At 40.0% G+C, this 20,592-nt stretch overlaps 2 protein-coding genes across 7 annotated transcripts; both read right to left on the bottom strand.

Annotated features, from left to right (window-relative positions):
* Positions 1 to 3,005: 3,005 nt before the first annotated feature.
* Positions 3,006 to 10,431, bottom strand: dydc2 (DPY30 domain containing 2). Of its 3 annotated transcripts, XM_058406801.1 has the most exons (11): positions 10,314 to 10,431; positions 8,166 to 8,313; positions 7,313 to 7,420; positions 6,666 to 6,758; positions 5,506 to 5,616; positions 5,329 to 5,409; positions 4,987 to 5,109; positions 4,740 to 4,844; positions 3,951 to 4,070; positions 3,434 to 3,535; positions 3,006 to 3,215 (listed from the first exon to the last, which is right to left on the bottom strand). In XM_058406801.1, the coding sequence occupies exons 2-11, from the start codon at positions 8,310 to 8,312 to the stop codon at positions 3,195 to 3,197; spliced, it is 1,011 nt and encodes a 336-aa protein (XP_058262784.1). In that variant the 5' UTR covers position 8,313; positions 10,314 to 10,431; the 3' UTR covers positions 3,006 to 3,194. The 3 variants fall into 3 exon arrangements, with proteins under 3 accessions (XP_058262784.1, XP_058262786.1, XP_058262785.1); XM_058406803.1 differs by lacking the exon at positions 3,951 to 4,070; XM_058406802.1 differs by lacking the exon at positions 5,329 to 5,409.
* Positions 10,432 to 11,154: 723 nt separating this feature from the next.
* Positions 11,155 to 20,284, bottom strand: LOC131363785 (transmembrane protein 150A-like). Of its 4 annotated transcripts, none has more exons than XM_058406644.1 (7): positions 19,710 to 20,265; positions 17,986 to 18,033; positions 16,482 to 16,568; positions 16,089 to 16,156; positions 15,791 to 15,921; positions 13,758 to 13,857; positions 11,155 to 12,206 (listed from the first exon to the last, which is right to left on the bottom strand). In XM_058406644.1, the coding sequence occupies exons 1-7, from the start codon at positions 19,814 to 19,816 to the stop codon at positions 12,007 to 12,009; spliced, it is 741 nt and encodes a 246-aa protein (XP_058262627.1). In that variant the 5' UTR covers positions 19,817 to 20,265; the 3' UTR covers positions 11,155 to 12,006. The 4 variants fall into 4 exon arrangements, with proteins under 4 accessions (XP_058262627.1, XP_058262626.1, XP_058262628.1 ...); XM_058406643.1 differs by having other exon boundaries at positions 13,758 to 13,935; positions 19,710 to 20,246; XM_058406645.1 differs by lacking the exon at positions 19,710 to 20,265 and adding an exon at positions 18,629 to 18,872 and having other exon boundaries at positions 13,758 to 13,935.
* Between the last annotated feature and the right edge of the window lie 308 nt (positions 20,285 to 20,592).

Raw genomic sequence — 20,592 nt, 5'->3', positions numbered from 1 at the left:
GGGTGGTATAGTCAGATAGTGCCAAAGCTGTTCTGATAAATCTTTCAGTGTAATTTGCTATAATAGCTTTCCCAACCCCTTTTCCTCTCTCAAAAGAATCCCAAAACAAGCAAATACATCAAACCTAAGAGAGATGGCACTTGATGAGTTTATGAATTTATTGTGCATATTGCACAAAAACATTCTGAATATATTGCAGGTTACCTTGCAATTTTACTTTACGAGCCTTAAATAAAACTAACTGGTCAAAGCAAAATGAGGAATAAATGAATAAAAAGTCAATAAAGTCAGTAAAGCTGACTAATAAATTAATATTAGTCAGTGACCAGTATTAGGGGTAACGCTAAATAAAAACAACTTTTTAACAGTCTTAAGCCTTACTTGGATAGTTGCATGGGAGGTGCAAACACGGGGTGGGTTATAAATGAAACGCATAAAAAAAGAAGCTTGAATCATATTTAAAAATGTAAAAAAAAAAAAAAAAAAAAAAAGGTAAAAAATTCAGATTGTCTGGTGATGGAAAAATGTAAACAGGAACATTGTGATCTTTATTTATCCTTTATTTTTATTAGACACTCACTCAGATAATAAGACACACACACATAAAGCCTGAGACATTCAGGCCGGTGGCTGACCATTTTTCAGTAGAACAGCTAGAGTACTGGAAGACCAACACAGCAGACCCCTGGGTTGGTCAACTCTAAACAGAGGATATACTCTACAGTTTCGACGTCGGCCTCCCAGATATTCAAGAATTGTTCACTGTTACAGAAGGGAGCCATAGACAAAGTTCATCCCCTCGTCCAGAGAGACGGGTTTTATTCAACATATTTTCTTATTCCGAAATAGGACAGCGGGTTCCGCCCAATTCTCAATTTGAGGCATCTGAATTTGTTCCTGAGTGTCCTTCCTTTTTGAATGCTGCGCACAGCTGACGTTCTTCAGTCTGTGGCAGCAGACAATTGATCTGTAAGTGTCGACCTGAAAGATGTATATTTTCACGTTCCAATTGCTGTTCATCACAGAAAGTTTCTGCGTTTCATTCAAAATCAAGCCTACCAGTTCAAAGTTCTACCTTTCAGCCTTTTCCATTCAACTGGCTTGCTCCCCGTGTCTTCACAAGGTATGTGAGCGCAGCTCTTTCTCTTCTCTGGATGAGAGGCCTGTGTGTTCTGCCATATCTGGACGACTGGCTGCTTTGTGCCCCCACAAGACAGCAGGCTGTGCAAGACTCCAAACTCCTGAGGTACACGCAGAAGTTGGGTTTTTCTGTGAACGAGAAAAAGAGTTGTCTGATTCCAGCAGAGACCACTACGTTCATAGGAATGACTCTGAACTCCCGCCTAATGTCTGCCTTCCTGTCTCAGGAACGCGTAACAAACATCCTGCAACTCTTGGCTCGCTTTTGGCCAGGTGTGTCTGCATTACTGGATGGTCCGACGACTATTAGGGATGTTAACGGCTGCTCTAGTGGTGATTCCCCTCGAATACCCCATCTCAGACCACTACAGTTATGGAACGACAGTTTACGACTCAATCCCACCTGATATCTCCATTGACTGATTGTAATTTCTCACAGTTGCATACGTATGTTGAGGCGGTGGAGACAGGTAGGGTTTCTGAAGGCAGGATGGATGATGGACACCTACTCAGGTCAAAGAACATATCAATCTGGAACTATGCCGTTGCCGTGTGTTCTGCAGTTCTTCAGGAGCAGCCTTAAATTTTTGTCAGGTGGGTGGCGTTCCTCATGACTATGTTGGTATGTGTCATCCAAAGTATCCATACTGCCTCTGGCGGTCAGTAGCAATGAAACAGGATGCTAGTTCCGCATGTAACTATGGTTCTGTGAATTCCGAATGACCGCCAGAGTTCTTCGTCACTCGGAATGCGTGAGAAAGGCCTACCGAGAACTGAGTAACTGTGGCTTGTAACACTCCAGAGCTCAGCATACGTCACTCAGAACATACGTTGTTGGTATATTCTCTCGACCTATCTGGCTGGCGCTGTGATAAACCAAAAGTATTCATACAGCCTCTGGCGGTCATCCTGAAATCACAGAACCACAGTTACATGTGTAACTAGCGTTTTCTTTCTCTTTTCACTCTCTGGAATCCCCACTCCATTCCCTCCATCTGGACTTTGTTGTGTTTTTTGTATCACAGAGCTTTCTCGGCCGTGGTCTTTTGTGGATTTTTTACTTTGGTTGACCATTATTTTTTGTTACCTTTTTTTTGTGGATTTCTCACTTTGTCAGATTATATTTTTGTGGAATTATTTTTTGTAGCATTTTTCCTGAGTTTTTGGAATCTCTGTGGACACTAGATTTTACATCGCTGTCTTTGTGCTGTTTTCCTCAACCCTCATCGACTTCCTCTCTCTGCATTTGGGTCCACTCTGCCACATAGATCCCCTGACAATTTTGACTTATTAAGAATTATTTCAACTATTATTATTATTATTTCAAAGCAGCTTTTCAGAGGTGATATGGACAAGGAAAAACTCCATGAGACGACATGAAGAAGAAAATCCCTAACCCCTATCCCTAATCCCTAACCCTAACCCCTATCCCTAAACCCTAACCCTAACCCTAACCCCTATCCCTAAACCCTAACCCCTATCCCTAAACCCTAACCCTAACCCCTATCCCTAAACCCTAACCCTAACCCTAACCCCTATCCCTAAACCCTAACCCCTATCCCTAACCCCTATCCCTAAACCCTAACCCTAACCCCTATCCCTAAACCCTATCCCTAAACCCTAACCCCTATCCCTAAACCCTAACCCCTATCCCTAACCCCTATCCCTAAACCCTATCCCTAACCCCTATCCCTAAACCCTATCCCTAAACCCTAACCCTAAACATCACTTCTTGGATCATGAATGTCACAGCTGAGTTTTTCCTGCTTGAATGCACCTGATTTGGCTCCTAAACTGCTTCAGAATGAGATAAAACACTGCATATGAAAGAAAACACAAACCCATGAAGCTGGAAAACAGAGGATTTTAATCTTTTGTAAAAAATGAGCTCCAAAGGACCGATTTGTGTATTTTACCATGTTCCTGTACGAATGAATACACTGAGTTTAACCTGCTTCAGAAAACGCATCATTTAAATAGATATTAAAACATAACACATTATAATTTATATGTAACGTAAAGCAGATATGTAAAGCAGGGAAACTGACTCATCTTCAGTCATCTTCATCTTCCTCCTGCAATAGAAACAATATCTAGTGTTATTTAGTATTAGTATTAAGACATGCAGTGAAAATAATTAAATTCCATCACAGAAAAAAAGCTTCATGAAGCTCATGCAGATCTACAGAAAGACATCCTGCTTTAGTGCAAACTAGTCACATCGAAAAAACAAAAATTCTACTTTAAAGACACAAAAACACGCGTGTGATGCAGAATCAAGCAGAAACATCACCGTGTCTTTGACCAAGCTCGGGTTGGCGAGGGTCTCGGGTTCTTCCTGTCTGTGATCGTCGCTCTCCCTCAGACCTTCTGACTGGTCGTCGGTGTGTGTGATCTGTTCCAGAAAGAGCAAACCGAACTCTTATCATGGCTCCATCCTCACTGTCACTTTATTTTGTGTCTCTTCCAACCTCTCAGTGTAGCTCAGTGTATAAAAGTGTCTCCTGCTGCATCAGAGAAGGTTCTGGATGGACCTGCTTCCTAATCTACTGATTTTGTGACGCATCATCACCTGCTTGTTACAGGAAGTGACATCACGTGTGTCAAGAAAACAGCTCTGGTTTTGTAAATCAGGCTTTTCTACAATAATGTACTCATTTTTCTTCTTCTTACGCTTGATGTACAGTCATAGAGCGCATCTACACTTCAGCTTTCTTCATATCTCTTACTTTCCTTCCCTCTTTTATCATCAGAGGATAAATCCTGACCTCTAGAAAATCCAGAACAAACTGTCCAGATTCAGTCCTCACCTCTTCTTCTGCCTGGTTTTGGCTCGGTTGTGTTTTGCTGACTGATTCTTCAGGATTTACCTCTGAGTCGTCTACAGAGACCATACCGTCTACATCTGGAGGGTTCCATCCACCTGAATGCTATAACAGAGTGTAGAAATGGTATCAGTGTGGGACCTGTTCAGAATTCTCTCTCACTGTTGATTCTCTCTTTTTTTTTTTTTTTTAACTCATCCTCTATCTTTCATATGTAGTCATCTCTGATCATCTCTGGTCATTTCTAAACATCTCTAATCACCTCTGGTCATCTCTAATCATCTCTGGTCATTTCTGAACATCTCTAATCTTCTCTGGCGATCTCTAATCATTTCTAAACATCTCTAATCACCTCTGGTCATCTCTAATCATCTCTGGTCATTTCTGAACATCTCTAATCTTCTCTGGCGATCTCTAATCATTTCTTGTCATCTCTAATCACCTCTGGTCATCTCTAATCATCTCTGGTCATCTCTAATTATGCAGAAGAGGGCTGAGTGAGGCGGCATGAACTGGCTTCATTTCTCTCATACGAAGCATATATCGGCCTACAGAAGATGAGTTCATCGCTATTAACTCATCTTCTTATTAAATAACGTCTCTCGTCTTTGTCAGATATCATTACTGATTGCTAATGTGTTCGAATGGAAATGTGCAGAATAAACTTCATTTAAAAGCATGCAGTTAAACAGCTTTCCTGTTTTCTTCTCGTCCGTCTATCAACTCTCTGGCTTTCTCTTTCTGTCACTGAGCCAGTAGAATGATTGTCCTCACCTCATCCTCTGCTTGGCTGTGACTCGGTTGTGTCTCGCTCGCAAACTCTTCAGGATTTATCACAACGGTCTCTGAGACATCATGAGGTTTCACCCCGTCTAACTCCTTCACCATGAAAAAAGGAGGAATGAGACATTTTCATCATTTCCACTCGACCCTTCCTTTAAATATCGGCTTTTCGATCACCATAACATCTCAGTTTAAAGCTGTCATTTGTACAGATAACTCTTTCGTTTTCTGTCCTAACCTCCTCTTCTGATCGGATTTGACCTGGTTGTGCCTCAATCTCTGATTCCTCAGGAATCCATCTTGCTGCCCCATCTGCGTTCTCTGAGACTGTACCTTCTACGTCTGGAGCTTTGGAGTCATCCTGTGAGGATAAGAATGGATGGGAATAAAAAGTGGAGAAATCTGCGTCAGCATCATCATCCATCCTCTGGCTTCCTAACTGACCTGCTCTTCACTCTCTTGAGAATAAAGTGTAGTAAAGTGAAATACTGTCCATTTCTTTGCTGATAGCTCTGTCAATCTCTTGCTGTCTCTCTTCCTCTCTAACAGTAAGTATAAACAGAGATAAATGGTGTGTCACCCATTCACTGGGCTCATTTTCCTGTTCCTGGGGTGTGTCCTCATTTTCAGCTCTAGAGGGCGCTCTCTTCATGTCTGTTGTCTAAACATAGAATAAAAAATCTTTACTCCTCTGCCTGGATGTGTGTCTCCTTCCTGATGAACGTTCCTGATAAGTGACATGCTTTAGACGTTTTACCTCATCGGGTGGAGCCTCCACTGTCCTCTCAGGTTCAGCCTGTGTTTCTGGTTCTTCTGCCTGAGGCTGGGCTGTGGGTTCTTTTGGAGTTGCTTCAGTTACGGCTTTTGGCTGGATTGGTGGAGATGAAAATGGAGAGATGAAGTGAAGGATAAAAGAAATTTTCTCTAAAGCTGAAACCCTCAAGAAGGATTGTTTGCTTTAGACTTCACTACACCATCAGCACTACTACCACCACCAACACCACACCACCATCAACACTACCATTACCAGCACCACCATCACCACCATCATCATCACCACCATCACCCCCACTAGCTAGTACTAGTGGTGTAACACCATCACTACCCCCACCCCTTCCATCAGCAACACCTCCACCACCATCACCATCATCACCACCTCCATAGAACTCTTGTCTTAGGAACAGTGTTGCTGGTGAAAATGGATAGTCCAGTGTTCAGACATGCTGCTTAGCCATTTTTCATGATGCACTGAGCCACATTTCTGATCATCTAATCACATACACTCCCAGTCAAAAGTTTGGACACACCTTCTAATTCCATGGTCTTTCCTGATGTTTATTTCTCTCTACATTGTAAAACAATGCTGAAGGCGGCCGAAATCCACAATAATGTCCTTTGACCAGTTGATATTGAGATATGTCTGCTACTGACGCTCTGTAAAGCCTTCATAACGCCTCTAATTTGAGGTGCTGTTAATTGGTGATTTCTGAGGCTGGTCACTCTAAATGAACTTCTCCTCTGCAGCAGAGGTCAGTTTTGGTCTTGCTTTACTGGGATGGTCTTCATGTGAGCCAGTTTCATCATGGTGCTTGATGGGTTTTGCAAATGCACTTGACAATACTGTTCTTGCAAGAACTATTCCAGAACACCTGACCTTCGTGTCTTAAAATAACAACTGACTGTTTTTTGTTGTCGTTACATATGGATTACTGAAGTCCATGTGTGTGTCCATCTCCAGTATTGTTCTAGAATGTAGAAAATAAATCCCTAAACAAAAAACATTGAATTAAAAGGTGTGTCCAAACTTTTGACTGGTAGTCTAAGTCCCCAATCAGTCTTATGGTGTACACCCAAAATTCCAAACCTCAAGCAGTGAAGCACTGTGAATATCACTGGCCCTGTTTTTACACCACATACCCCATCAGCCTCCATCAGGACCTCCATCTTCGGTGGGTTCACCATCCTGGGTCGCTCTTGCAGTGGAGCTGGAGGAGGAGTGGAGACCGGCTCCTGTGTGAGCATTAAAAAAAAATAACCATGACCTATTGCTGAAGATGATGTTGATCTCAGGAAGAATAAAGGGGTAGTGTCAGATCTAAATTCACTTGGACTAGAAGTCTAGGGGCAGATGTTGAGCTGAATCACAAGCTTGTTAATTTTATATGTAAATAAAGCACTAAATCTTTTGTGTGATGAATTTGTGGTGTGGTCATGTGGCGCGGATGGAGTATGGACACCAGGAAAGCATCAACAGAGCAACCGGGACTACTTTTCTTCCTGTTCCACTCCAGAGTTGGAAAATTGGGAAAACTGCATAAAACTCCAGAGGAACATCTTAACATCTCTGGTTAATTTTTCTCTCATATCTGTCTTGTCTCTTTGCCTTTCAGTTCCAGTGAATCAGCTCTTTTGCTTTCACAAACATTTACTGACAAAAGTTAACAGCTGCCCTTAGACTTTTATTATACCTGACACACACAAGTACAATAAGGTCGAAATCTCCTGAATTTCTCCTTTAATCTTAACACCCGCTCTCATCCTCTCGTCTTCTCTCTGTCCCTCACCTGGGCGGCTCGTATTTGCTCCTCCTCCTCCTTCAGCCATTTCTGATGCTCTGCCTCTTCTCTGGCCTTCTGCACCTCCTCCTCCACCTGCTTCTCATATGCAGCTTTCTGAGTGAAAGCAACAAGAGAAGACATCATGAACTTAAAGGAGAAATCCATTCTGAATGACTCATGTTATTGTTTTTAATAAACCTATGACTTATATTCATATTAATCTTCAGTATATTGATAATTGTACTGAGTTCTTTATACATCCTTCTTTTCCTACATTACCCAGTGTGCAGTGTGATTTTGACCAATTTCTACCTAACCAGAGCCAGTGGTTTCTACCTAACCACGCTTTAGCCTTTTAACTGAGAAGTAGAACTGAGGACATGAAGCCTTTATTATCGCCACACATACATTACAGCACAGTGGAATTATTTATCCCATATTCCAGGTGAGGAAGTTGGGGTCAGAGCACAGGGGCAGCTATGATACAGCCCCCCTGGAGGGTTAAGGGCCTTGCTCAATTGCCCAACAGTGGAGCTTGGTGGTGCTGGGGCTTGAACCCTGATCATCTAATCATCTAACAACCCAGAGCCTTAACCACTTGAGCCACCACTGCCACACTGCCCTTTCACTCTGTTTGGCTCTCTCACCTCCTCATCTGTACATTTTACTCTACTGTACTCATGATTCTGCTCTAACTCAGCATTGAACAGCAGCAGCATTGCATTCTATATATAAGTCCAATGTTTGCACCAACATCTCCACTAATTCTACACTGGATATTGTTCTCTTTCGCCCCCGTAGCGGAAAAACAGAAACAACCCAAAAGCTTGTAGAATCTTTGTCCTCTGTGTCTCTGTACCTTTTTGGCATGCTCCATGTTTTCTTTGTATTTGTAGATGTAGTGAGCGAGAAACTCAATAGGGTCCATGGGTCTCTGCTCCACGACTTCTGCCAGAGCCTCCACCAAACATTTACCCAGTCTCTGTTTCAGGTACTGAGAGTCCATTCTGACAGGAAGAAATCAATTTACATAAATCTGGCTTTAGTTTATGTACAAACACATTCAGGCTGTTATTAGGTATTAAATGTACAGTACCTTCTGTAATTAATAAATCCTTTTAAATAATCCACAATATTACAGTGTGTTATTAAGAACTCACAGCAGTAGAACATGTAAATACATGAACACATAAATAAATGCATAGAGACACTATATTGCCAAAGTTTTGGGACACCCATCCAAATCATTGAATTCAGGGGTTGGGCTCGGCCCCTTAGTTCCAGTGAAAGGAACTCTTAATGCTTCAGCTTCATACCAGGACATTTGTTTGTTTGCTTCCTTACTTGCTTACTTGCGTACTTTTTATCCCAAAGGTGTTCTATGGGGTTGAGGTCAGGACTCTGTGTCCTGACCTCAAAAGTTTGTGTCCCAAAACTTTTGGAAGATATAGTGTAGATATATTATACATATAAGTTTATAAACATGTAAGGAAATAAGCAGGTAAATAAATCATTATGTAAGTAAATAAGTAAGGAATTAAGCAGGTAAGGAAGCAAACAAACAAATGAACAAATACATGAGCAGATCAGTAAGAATGCAATTAATTAAGAAATTATATAAGTAAATAGACAAATAAATAAATAAATAAAAATAAACAAAAGTAAATATATAAGTAAATTATTAAGAAACACAAGTGAATGAATAAATAAATAAACAAACAAAAAGTAAATATATAAATTAGGGATGCATGATATGAAAAATTTAAACTGATAACCCGTATAAGTCCTTCTCATGGCTGATTCCGATACCGATAACCAGTAAGTTCATATTTTTATATTAGAATTTTTATATAATATGCAGTTTGTGCACCCAGGAGAAAAGAAAATCTAAGATGCACTGATGAAACTGATATTTTAGTAGCTCTGGCCTAAATGTAATAGAAAACATCAGTCCTGACTCTTCAGATGTTTTTATTTTTTTGTGTAAGGCACAATAGTACGATAGTATAAAGTATAAAGGGTTTAACAGAACTATGACAGAACTTTGGCTTATCTGCAATTAACAACTCATTAGCAACACATTTATATTCAAGTATTTCATGCATAACAAAGAAATACATCTATTCAAACATTTTAGTGCATGAGGATGAGGAAGGTTTATAGATCTTAATTTAAGGTCTATAAACCTTCCTCGATGCTCCGTGTTTAGCGCTGTATCTGCTGCTGCTGCGGCTGCTTCATGTTCTTTTAATCCAGCTTCACCGAGATGATGACCTTCAGGTGAGATATTAGATTTGTTTGTTTGTTAAAACCTGACGCCTTTTTTCCTCGTCTCGGAATCCTTGCTGAACATGCGTTACAAATGACCATGGCATTGTCCTCCACTGTCACCGAGAAAAACTTCCAGACCGGTGAAGTCATGGTCACAGATGATGACCTAATGACCACGACAAGCAAGCGTACTTTATCGGATCTAGTTATCGGATTTCATTTATTTATAAAAATTACGTCATTTTCACCCATATCGGCCCATAATTTATCTCACCGATAAATATCTTGCATCCCTAATATAAATAAATTGTTAAGAAAAGCAGGTAAATAAATACATAGATATAGAAATAGATAATAATAAGTAAATAAGTAAGTGGACAAACAGACAAACAAAAACAAAATAAATGAATGAATAAATCTATTGTTATACATTAAAAACACATACGATGCACTTGGTTCCCCTGATGTATCTTATTATAAATATTATATATATATATATATATACATACATTTTTATATAAAACAATTAGATTAGAAGTAAATATTAAATTATATATAAACTTAAATTAAATTAAATTCCTGTTATAAGCCTTGCAGGAATAAAAAGACATTTATTATCACTTTACTATCGTCGTCATTTTCTGAGTACTTTCTTTAAATGTTACATTTTTGTTGTATTAATCTCAAAGAAAATGAAAGAAAAAACACGTAAAATGAAATGTTAAAGGTTTAAAACCTGATATTATAATGATGATGATGATCAGCTGCTCACGTTTCTCTTCCTCCGAGCGACTGTTTTCCGTTTCCATGGTAACCGTGCAACAGAGTAAATCTTCCCTCAGGAGCAAACCAAGGTTCCTACAACGAACTAAAAACCATGCTAAACTAAACTAAACTAAACTAAACTAAACTAAACAACGTATTAAATATATAAATTAATAAGATACATAAATAAATTAATTTAGAAATTTAGTCCATGATCTATAGTTTATTATTATTATTTTTACATTTAACATAATTCCTGAGAGCTGTATCTCCTGAAGCATTGCTCAAACACATTAAATTTTATACTTATTTTTTATACTTTATATTTTAAATTTTATACTTATACATCTTAGGAGTAATGTGTCCTAAATCACATACTTTGTGTATTTTAAATGTGAACCGGAACTTGTTTTTCACAGTCTGAAGTAAAAATCTAGCATCAAACGTTTAATCAGGAGAGAGATTTCCGTCCGTTAAAGTTACTTTTTTCAATTAACATCCATGGTCCTGGACAGTGAGTGACCTAACATAGTCAGATCAATTCACTGAGTAAAAATAAACTAACAAAACTAGATAACGACTGCTTGTAAAGCGCTCAGGGAAATCTTTCTGTCTCCACCTAAGCTCCGCCCACAAAAAAAGGTCACAAAGTGTACTAATAGAAAAAGGGTGTGTACACAGTCTACAGAACAGAAGTTCAGAAGCCCCGCCCACCCTTGACAGCGTGTGTCTTCATCATAAACATGTCTTCACTTCACTGATCTCATAACATCACTATGGAAAATAACTTCTCTTTTCACCAAGTGTCCCGATATAAATATCTGTTTATTTGGTCATTTAAACATTTTTAAAACTCGTCTTTACAGACAGCGGACATAAATATAGCACTCTTCTCTGTTTTGATGACGTCACGGCACAGGAGCGTCACCTCTGCTCTTGATTGGTGGGAAGATTTAAGCAATAGTGTAGCATGCTAACTATTCAGTTCTTCAGTTTCTTTCAGTAAAGCTAAACAAATTCAATTAAATTGTCATTGATGAAAGAAAAAGTTTTCCTGACAGAAATTGCTTTGGTATACAGCAAGTCGTAATGACCGCCTCAGATTCTGTACTCAGGAATTTTTGAGGATGACCTGAGGGCATCATGTGTACCCTAATGTTTATTAAACCAGCTCTTTATGCTACAACAGGGGTGTCCAATCTTATCCGCAAAGGGCCGGTGTGGGTGCAGGTTTTCATTCCAACTGAGCAGAAAGCCACACCTGAGTCCACTGAAAGCCAAGATCAGTTGATTAGCCAGTTGGAATCAGGTGTAGCTTCTGCTTGGTTGGAATGAAAACCTGCACCCACACCGGCCCTTTCTGGATAAGACTGGACACCCCTGTGCTACAAACTGGGAACGTTTAGGATTTAAAAATATGGAAACTTTTACAGGTCATAATGCTGAAGTATATTTAGATGTACTGTATATTATGAGCAGGAAGAACTTCAAACAGTCTCCAACAAGAAGGTTTCTTTTACTGCTTTCATCCAGATCCCTCATCAAAGCCCCAAAGCTTGCATTCTCCATGTTTACTCCAAGAAGTCCAGTCCAAGAAGACCTGCAGCTGATCCATGCTTCTTCAGCTCTCCTTCAGATCAAACCTGAGTCCTAACCCGAAGCCATTAAGCCCTCTCTTGTTTATTCTGAGGAACTCCCTGTCGCTCTCCTCTCTGGATCAGAACCACCAAAGTGTGTGAAGACACCATGTGAAACTCCATGACGAAGGTGCCGTAGAAGAGCAGCACGGCCATCATGAAGAGCCACTCGCACACGGCGGCGGAGTGCTGCAGGGTGAAGCTGTCCTGTGAGAAAAACACACCACCTGGACCACCCCAGGTTAAGGATCATACTGTAGAACAGCTCCATCCAGTGAAAAATCAGAGAACATCTGGAACTGGAATGGCTCTTGGTATTCTCAAAAAATGGTTAGGATGGTTTGCAAATAATGTTAAATATAATATAATCATAGGATCATGCAGGAATCTATGAGTATGGTACTTTACAGTTATATACATGATAATGAGAGAGAGAGAGAGAGAGAGTTTAAAATGACTAAATGAAGAAGCATGATGTTTCTATCATAAGAATAATAATTTTGAGAGTTTTAGATCCTATGTGCTAAAAAGCAGATTGGTTCCTTTTAAGAAAGAGTTTTAAAGTCTCTGATTAAACAGAGCGAGTCGTCTTACTGCTACATTCATTTCTATAAAATTCTACAATATTCCAGGCATATTGATCTATACCACTATAGGTCTTTAGGGACGCTTTAGGGACTTTAAACTTCCCTCTCAGGTGCTAAAGACTTTTACACCTGCACCACTGAGAGCGTCCTGACGGGTAGCATCACTTCCTGGTTCGGGAACAGCACCATGCAGGACAGACGAGCCCTCCAGAGAGTGGTGCGTTCAGCTGAACGTACCATCCACACCGAGCTCCCTGACCTGCAGGACATCTACAGCAAGCGGTGCTGGATCAGAGCCAGGAAGATTGTGAAGGACCTCAGCCATCCCAAAAATGGACTCTTTTCTCTGTTGTGTTCAGGGAAGCGCTTCCGCTCCATGAAGGCAAACACAGAGAGAATGAGGAGGAGCTTCTTCCCGCAGGCCATTCAGAGTCTGAACCAGGAAACACCTAGAACCTGATACAGACGGGGACTCTCTCTGCTTTTTTTTCATCACTTTGCACAACCTCGCACATTTACACAAACTGACACTGGACTGGCACAAGTCACTTTATACAATTATTTCAGCACATGGACACTTTACTGATAAACACTGGATCACCTCAATATATGCCATATACACATACATCCCTTCATGTTCATGTCTGCATTTATGTGTATATACCACTTTGTTAGTGTGTGTGTGTATATATATATATATATATATATATATATTATTATATATCTACTTGCACCTATATTTTCATATTTTTACACCTATTTTCATATTTTATTTTTTATTTATATTATATTCTTATTTACACCTATATTTTCATATTTTATTTTATTTATCTATATTATTTTATTTTACTTTATTTTCTATTTTTATACTTTTAAGATAATCTAGTTTTATTTTTATCTTTATTTTTATGGATCTCTTTCTTAATACTTTTTTATAAATGTTTACGTACCGGACAGTCGTGAAAAAACATTTCACTGCATGTCGTACTGTGTATGTAAATGTATGTGACAAATAAAATTTGAATATGAATATTGAACACACTGAGATGGACTTTCCTGTCAGCAGAGGGCGCTATAAAACAAGCTAGAAAAATGCTTCACTGTTGTCTTTCCTCCAATTCTATCTTTTCAATGTAGTTATAGAATCTCTCTCTCTCACACACACACACACACACACAGAGTAAAGGATACAGAGAACGAGTGTGATGAGGGCGAGCAGGCTGAGAGTCAGTCGGATGTGGGCGGTTCTACAGTGTGTGTGTGTTTTCACCAGACGGTAAGTCAGGATCGTCTGCACACACACAAACAGCAGACTGGTTGGAAAAGCTAGAATCGCTCCCACATAATGAGGCACCTTAGCAAAGTCCACCTGCAACACACACACACACACACACACTTTTATAGTGCCTCCATGACATCACACATCAGCAAAGATAACATGTACACCATGATTCCAGCAACCCCGCATGTAATCCATCATCCAAGAGATATTCATCAACATCCTGTAACTTTTCCATAAACACTAAATTTACCCGAACATACACACACTCACTTTGAACGATGTTGTGGTGCTTTTTATTTTTATTTTTTATTAAACAAAAGACCATATGAACACAATCCAGGGTCGAAGAAGAACTCCTAACTTCCAGAGGAATCCACTTCAGTCTCCAGGAGGCGGGACTTGGGGTGGGGGTATATTTTGAATAAAACAAGTGATTCTCCAAGATGGCCTCCTCTGTAACATTACTCTAGCTGTGGATGTGTAAAGATGGCAGGAAGTCCAACTGTGTCCTAAACCACATCGGCACATCTGTATGACATCACTAAACATCTGGATGGCAGAAATTTCCAGAAAGGTGAAAATGAAATAGAATAAAATAAAAATTGGAACCGGATTTGGACCAAAATGAATTTTGTTTCACAAATTTCGCTCATGTCTTGTATCTGATCAGACAGACAGAGAGACAGAAGAACGGATGTACAGACAGACAGACAGGTAATTGAGAAGACAGACAGAGAGACAGACAGAAGGATGGACGTTTGAACAAACAGACAGGTGAATGCAATATGGACAGATAGACAGATGAGTAGATAATCAGGGACACAGACAGATCTGTGTATAATCAGACAGACAGACAGACAGGCAGATCTGTGTATAACCAAACAGACAGACAGACAGTCAGGCAGGTAAATAACAAAGGCACACAGATAGGACAGGTAGACAATAAATGAGTGGAAAGACAGACAGGAAGAGAGACAGACAGAAAGAGAGACAGACAGAAAGAGAGACAGACAGATAAACAAGCAAACAGACAAGTGGATGACCAGGCAGACAAACAGAACTGTGTATAACTAGATATACATTCACACACAGATTGATAAATGACCAGACAGACAGGCAGACAGACAGACAGAAAAACAGACAGGCCTCTGAATGACAAGACAGATGGAGAGAATCACAAAACTCACACTTAAAATGGACAGACAGACAGACATTTAAACAGAAAGATAGACAAGCAGACAGATAGACAGACTGACTGACAGACAGACACTTAAACAGACAGATAGGAAGACAGACACTTAAACAGACAGATAGACAGATGGATAGGTAGACAGACACTTAAACAGACAGACAGGCAGACAGACAGACACTCAGACAGACAGACACTTAACCAGACAGATAGACGGATACTTAAACAGACAGACACTCAGACAGACAGACTGACTGACAAACAGACAGACAGACACTTAAACAGACAGACAAGCTGACACTCAAACAGACAGACAGACAGACAGACACTTAAACAGACAGACAAGCTGACACTCAAACAAACAGACAGACAGACACTCAGACAGACATTTAATCAGACAGACTGACTGACTGACAGACAGACAGACAGACACTTAAACTGGCAGACACTCAAACAGACAGATAGACAGACACTTAAACAAACAGATAGACAGACACTTAAACAAACAGATAGACAGACAGACAGCTAGACAGACACTTGAACAGACAGGGAGATCTTTGTATAAGAGAACAAATAAAGTAAGAAAGCCAAACACAAAGAGAAAGACAGACAGATGAATGAATGACAAGACAGAAATAAATAAACACATCGCTACAGATTTCAGTGATATTCCATGAGGGTTAAACTCATACTGCCCCACTCATAGCAGCCGCAGTGATAAAGAGGTCATTTGTCCCTCTGAGGCTTCTGTACCTGGAAGTTTCCCACCATGCCGAGTCCTGCAGCACAGAGCCAGCCTGAGCAGAGTCCAATCAGATTCAACACGCTGTCCTGCTTCTGCTGCTCCATCACCTGGGCGTAGCGGAGCAGACCAATCAGCATCACTGGAACACACACACACACACACACACACACATACACAGATACACACACACACACACACATTGTTCTGCTGCTACATGATTGGCTGACTGGATAAGCCTGCAGGCGTACAGGTGTTCCTAATAAAGTGGACGGTGAGGGTATATGAGATGAAGTGGGATTGACTCACACATAAACGATCCAGTACTGCAGAGGAGACTGAACCAACAACTCTCTGGAGGCAACACGCCACATTTACTGTACAGAGAGAGAGAGAGAGAGAGAGAGAGAGAGAGAGAGAGTGAGAGAGAGAGAGAGAGTGTGTGTGTGTGTGTGTGTGTGTGTGTGTGCGTATGTGTGTTTCTAAAAAAGTAACTCAACACTGTATGAATATTAAAGCCACAAAGCGTACAGTTCTTCATCTGGTGTCTCTGTGTGTAGAGTGAAGACTTTCTCCAGAAGTCTGGATGTGTTTATTTATTTATTTTACCATTAATTCATTAGAATTCTAATTCTGTTGGAGAAAATGAGGAAAAAGAGACAGAAATCAGAAGTGCATTCATTTCATTCAGGGGTCAGTTACCTGATGAGAGGAACATCATCCAGAGTGCAGCAGAGAAACTGTTTACTCTGCTTCACCAGAGGCTCCTCACAAGACGCGTTATACACCCTGTACAACACACACACACACACACACACACACACTCATTTTCTCTTATACATGTGATCTAATCATATTAGAAAGAATATATCGAGTCAAATCAGAAATTCTCCCTTCATAAATGTTTAAAAATATATTTTTTTTAATATTAATGTTCATGTTTTTTAACTTCAGGTTTACTTTAAGCACTTGGACACAACGTCCAGCAAACCCTGGATGAAGATGAAGATGAAGGCGACTTCATTCACAGAGGATTTGTTGTGTAACAAAAACAACAGAACATGAGGTAAGAAACACGTGCTGCGTCCCGAATCGCCTGTTTATCCTCCCTAAATAGTGTGTAAGATTTGAATAAGTGTATTCTGAATAAAATAAGAAACACAAAGGTACCTGGATGGTGTCATTATTTAGGGTAGATTTTGGATCAGTGGATATTTTTCTTTAGCTGATGTTACCCACCACAACTGGCGTGATGGAGGAGGGGTTTTCTGGTGGTTTTCTTGAGACGAGTGTAACATCGGACGTGTGTTTGCGGTATTTACACCTATTGTATTTTGAAATTTACGTCCTACGTTTTTACCTCAGTGAAGAGCAGATTTAGCAATTAACCTTCACACACACGCAGGTAGTATTAGCGCTGGATTGTAGAGATACGCTTTGCCTGGCCTGTAAATTAGTTCGTTAGCTTAATTAGCCTGAGCTTTGCTTTGAATGACAGAGCAAACAATTAGGGATAAATATCAATTTAATGTTAAACTTTGTCATTTTTTAAAATATATATTTGAATATTTCTCTAAAGCTGCTTTGTTAAAAGAGGCTTTATACAGATCGAATTGAACTGAAATAATGCTAACGAACTAGCCGCTAGTTCACATGCTGTAGCTGTAGATCTCCACACTCACTGATACAAGCTACGTGTGTGTGAAGGCTAACTGCTAAACAAAGCGATCTGCTCTTCAGTGAGGTTCTGAAGGATTTACAGGATGGAAATTTCAAAACAAAAGTGCGCAAGAGCTGAGAGCTGAGCGGTCAGTGAACGGGAACGGCATTGTATTTGTGTGTATTAAATAAAAATGGCTCAAATTTAGTGAAATTTGAAGTGTTTACAGGTTGAAAAAACAAACATTTTTCCTCTGTCTCTTATCTTGCTGATTGATTTTTTTTCTTGTATTGCTACAAAACACACTTCCACACCAACATCCTGCTCTTATCACCTCAGATAACTGGTCAGCAGTCATGTGTCAAAGGTCAGCTCGGAAGAGATTACAGTAGTCGTTATTAACGTCTACATCCAACAACGGAGAGAGAGAGAGAGAGAGAGAGAGAGAGAGAGAGAGAGAGAAAGAGTGAGAGAGTGAGAGAGAGACAGACAGACAGAAAGACACGCTGTATGATATCTGTGTGAAAGCAGGTAGAGGAACTTTACCAGTTATATATGGGGCAGACGTGCTGGTGTTCCACAGCCATGGTATATCTGTGGAGGGGAGAGAGAGAGAGAGAGAGAGAGAGAGAGAAAGGGAGGATGGCAGGAAAGAAAGAAAGAAAGAAGCCGAGGTTAAGGATTTATATCTATAACCTTTGCAATCTATAATCTAAGTTTAAGTGCATGTCCTGGTAGGAGGAGTCAGATCATGTGTGTGTGTGTGTGTATATATATATGTGTGTGTGTGTGTGTGTGTATTATGTAAATATGTAATACACGAATCAGAAGCAGTGAGCTGTGAATTAGACATAAAGCCAGAGTTTAAATTTCCATCAGCTTTCATCCAGACCTAAACACATCCTCCTCTCTCACACATGAGGGCGGGGCTTAGTGGGTGGAGCTAAGTGCAAGGCTTGTGTCTTCTTTTCCTTTGAATTCATTGTGTTTTTGATTTCTGTTTCTTATTAGCTACATTAGCGTCAGTCGATTCAGTGCTGAAACTACACACGCTGAAGAAAGTGAGGTAAAGTGTAACAATAATAAAAACAGAGAAATATAAATGATTAATAAAGATGGGGTGAGGACGTGTAAGAAAGTGAGAGATGTTTCTGCAGGAGGTTTGAGTGAATGAATTACTGTCTAAAACCTTCTTTAATGCAGGATCGCTGCTCTACCAGCCGAGTCTCCTCCTTATGAAGTGTGTAAGAGGTTATGCAGTGCTGCGTTCAGGCAGGATCTGAGTTTAAGGTTTAAATAATAACTCATGCGGCGGTGGGTTTGAGCTTTACTCGACTCTTCCTGTCTCACAGCTGTCACACACACAATGTAGTGTGATATTAACACGTGAACCTGAGAAGTACGCCAGCTCACGATGAACCTTCACACAGAATACAGACAGTCTAAAGTCTAAAGTAGAAAGAAAGAAAGAAACATCTCCAGTGCACCTCACTACATCACACTGCACATCTCGGTATATCTCACTACATCTCACATGTCCACTGAATCTCACTGCATCTCACTATATCTCACTACATCTCACATGTCCACTGAATCTCACTATATCTCACATGTCCACTGAATCTCACTATATCTCACTACATGTCCACTGCATCTCACTACATCTCAGTATATCTCACTACATCTCACATGTCCACTGCATCTCACTACATCTCACAACATGTCCACTGCATCTCACTATATCTCACTACATGTCGATACATATCACTATGTCACCACTACATTTTCACTGTAAGAGCACCTAAATGCACTGCAGCACATCTCAAGAAAGAAAAGGAAAGAAAGAAAGAAAAAAAGAAAGAAAGAAAGAAAGAAGGAAAGTTAGTTAGTTTGTATTTAAATGGAATCCCGGGTGTTAGAGTGTGATGTCAGAGTGTGATGTCAGAGTGTGATGTCAGAGTGTGATGTCAGAGTGTGATGTCAGGGTGTGATGTCAGGGTGTGATGTCACAGTGTGATGTCACAGCTGCTGTTTAAAGCACATGATCTAACAGCATGCAGTGTTTTTCTGACTCTGTTCTTATCTCACTGTTCACGATCATGCTCTAAATCTAAATAAACTGCAACTTAATGTTATTATAAAAGGCATAAATAATTAGGATATGCAAATTCATTCCACACACACACACACACACACTAGATGCTCAGGTCCTTGTTGTAAGTGTCAGTGGTGTTAATGCTGTGATTAATGATGGATCGTTTCACACTCACATGATCCACGCTCCTGAGATGGTGGTGAGAGGCAGAGTGACCGGTAAGAGCAGCCACAGCGCCATTATTCCACACCGAATCAGCAGGACACTCCGGCTCTGCACCATTCCCTCATTGTCCGTCCTTCCAGAGCGTCCAGAGCGCTTCACTTCAGCCCAAGTGCTGCGTGCCGGACAACTCCACCCCCCCTCCTCCCCAAGAGCACCAGGTTCCAGTTCCAACAAGTTTACTAATTACTTTTTTTTTTTGGCTTTTAATCAGTTTACACAGTGTCCAGAAGCGAAAGTCCAACCGGGGTCAAAGCAGCAGCACAAAGAAACAGAGCTTTCAGTCAATAACCCAAAGGAGCTGAGTGTCAGGATGGAGGACCAGTGTTTCTACATTCACCACTCACTCTGATAATACTGTCTCACACACACACACACACACACACACACACAGATACCCCATTGTACAGGGTTTAAATCAGTCCAAATCTACATGACACACTTTACTTGACATGGCAAAGGTTTGTAAAATAAATAAATAATATGAACGAATACATAAATAAATACTGTGTGTGTGTGGTGATTAACAGATTAGCAGATCTTTTTTCAGCAGTTTGGTTAGAAAGAAAAGGTTATAAAAAAGTAAATCCTGACTCAAAGATAGCACAACATTATTATTATTATTATTATTAGTTGTAGTAGTATTTGACATTTAAACCCTACAAATAATTTCCACGTTATTTAATTTGTGTTTATCTGATCAACATTTTTCATACACTTTTCTTTCTTTCATCCTTTTTAATGTTATTTTCTTTCTTTCTTTCTTCCTTTCCTTTTTAATGTTATTTTCTTTTTCTTTCTTTCTTTTTTTCTTTCATCCTTCCATCCTTTTCTTT

Source organism: Hemibagrus wyckioides, linkage group LG13, assembly GCF_019097595.1.
Source record: "Hemibagrus wyckioides isolate EC202008001 linkage group LG13, SWU_Hwy_1.0, whole genome shotgun sequence".
Lineage (NCBI taxonomy): Eukaryota > Metazoa > Chordata > Actinopteri > Siluriformes > Bagridae > Hemibagrus > Hemibagrus wyckioides.
Note: the sequence above shows the minus strand (reverse complement) of the source record. Positions and strands in the feature narration are given on the sequence as shown.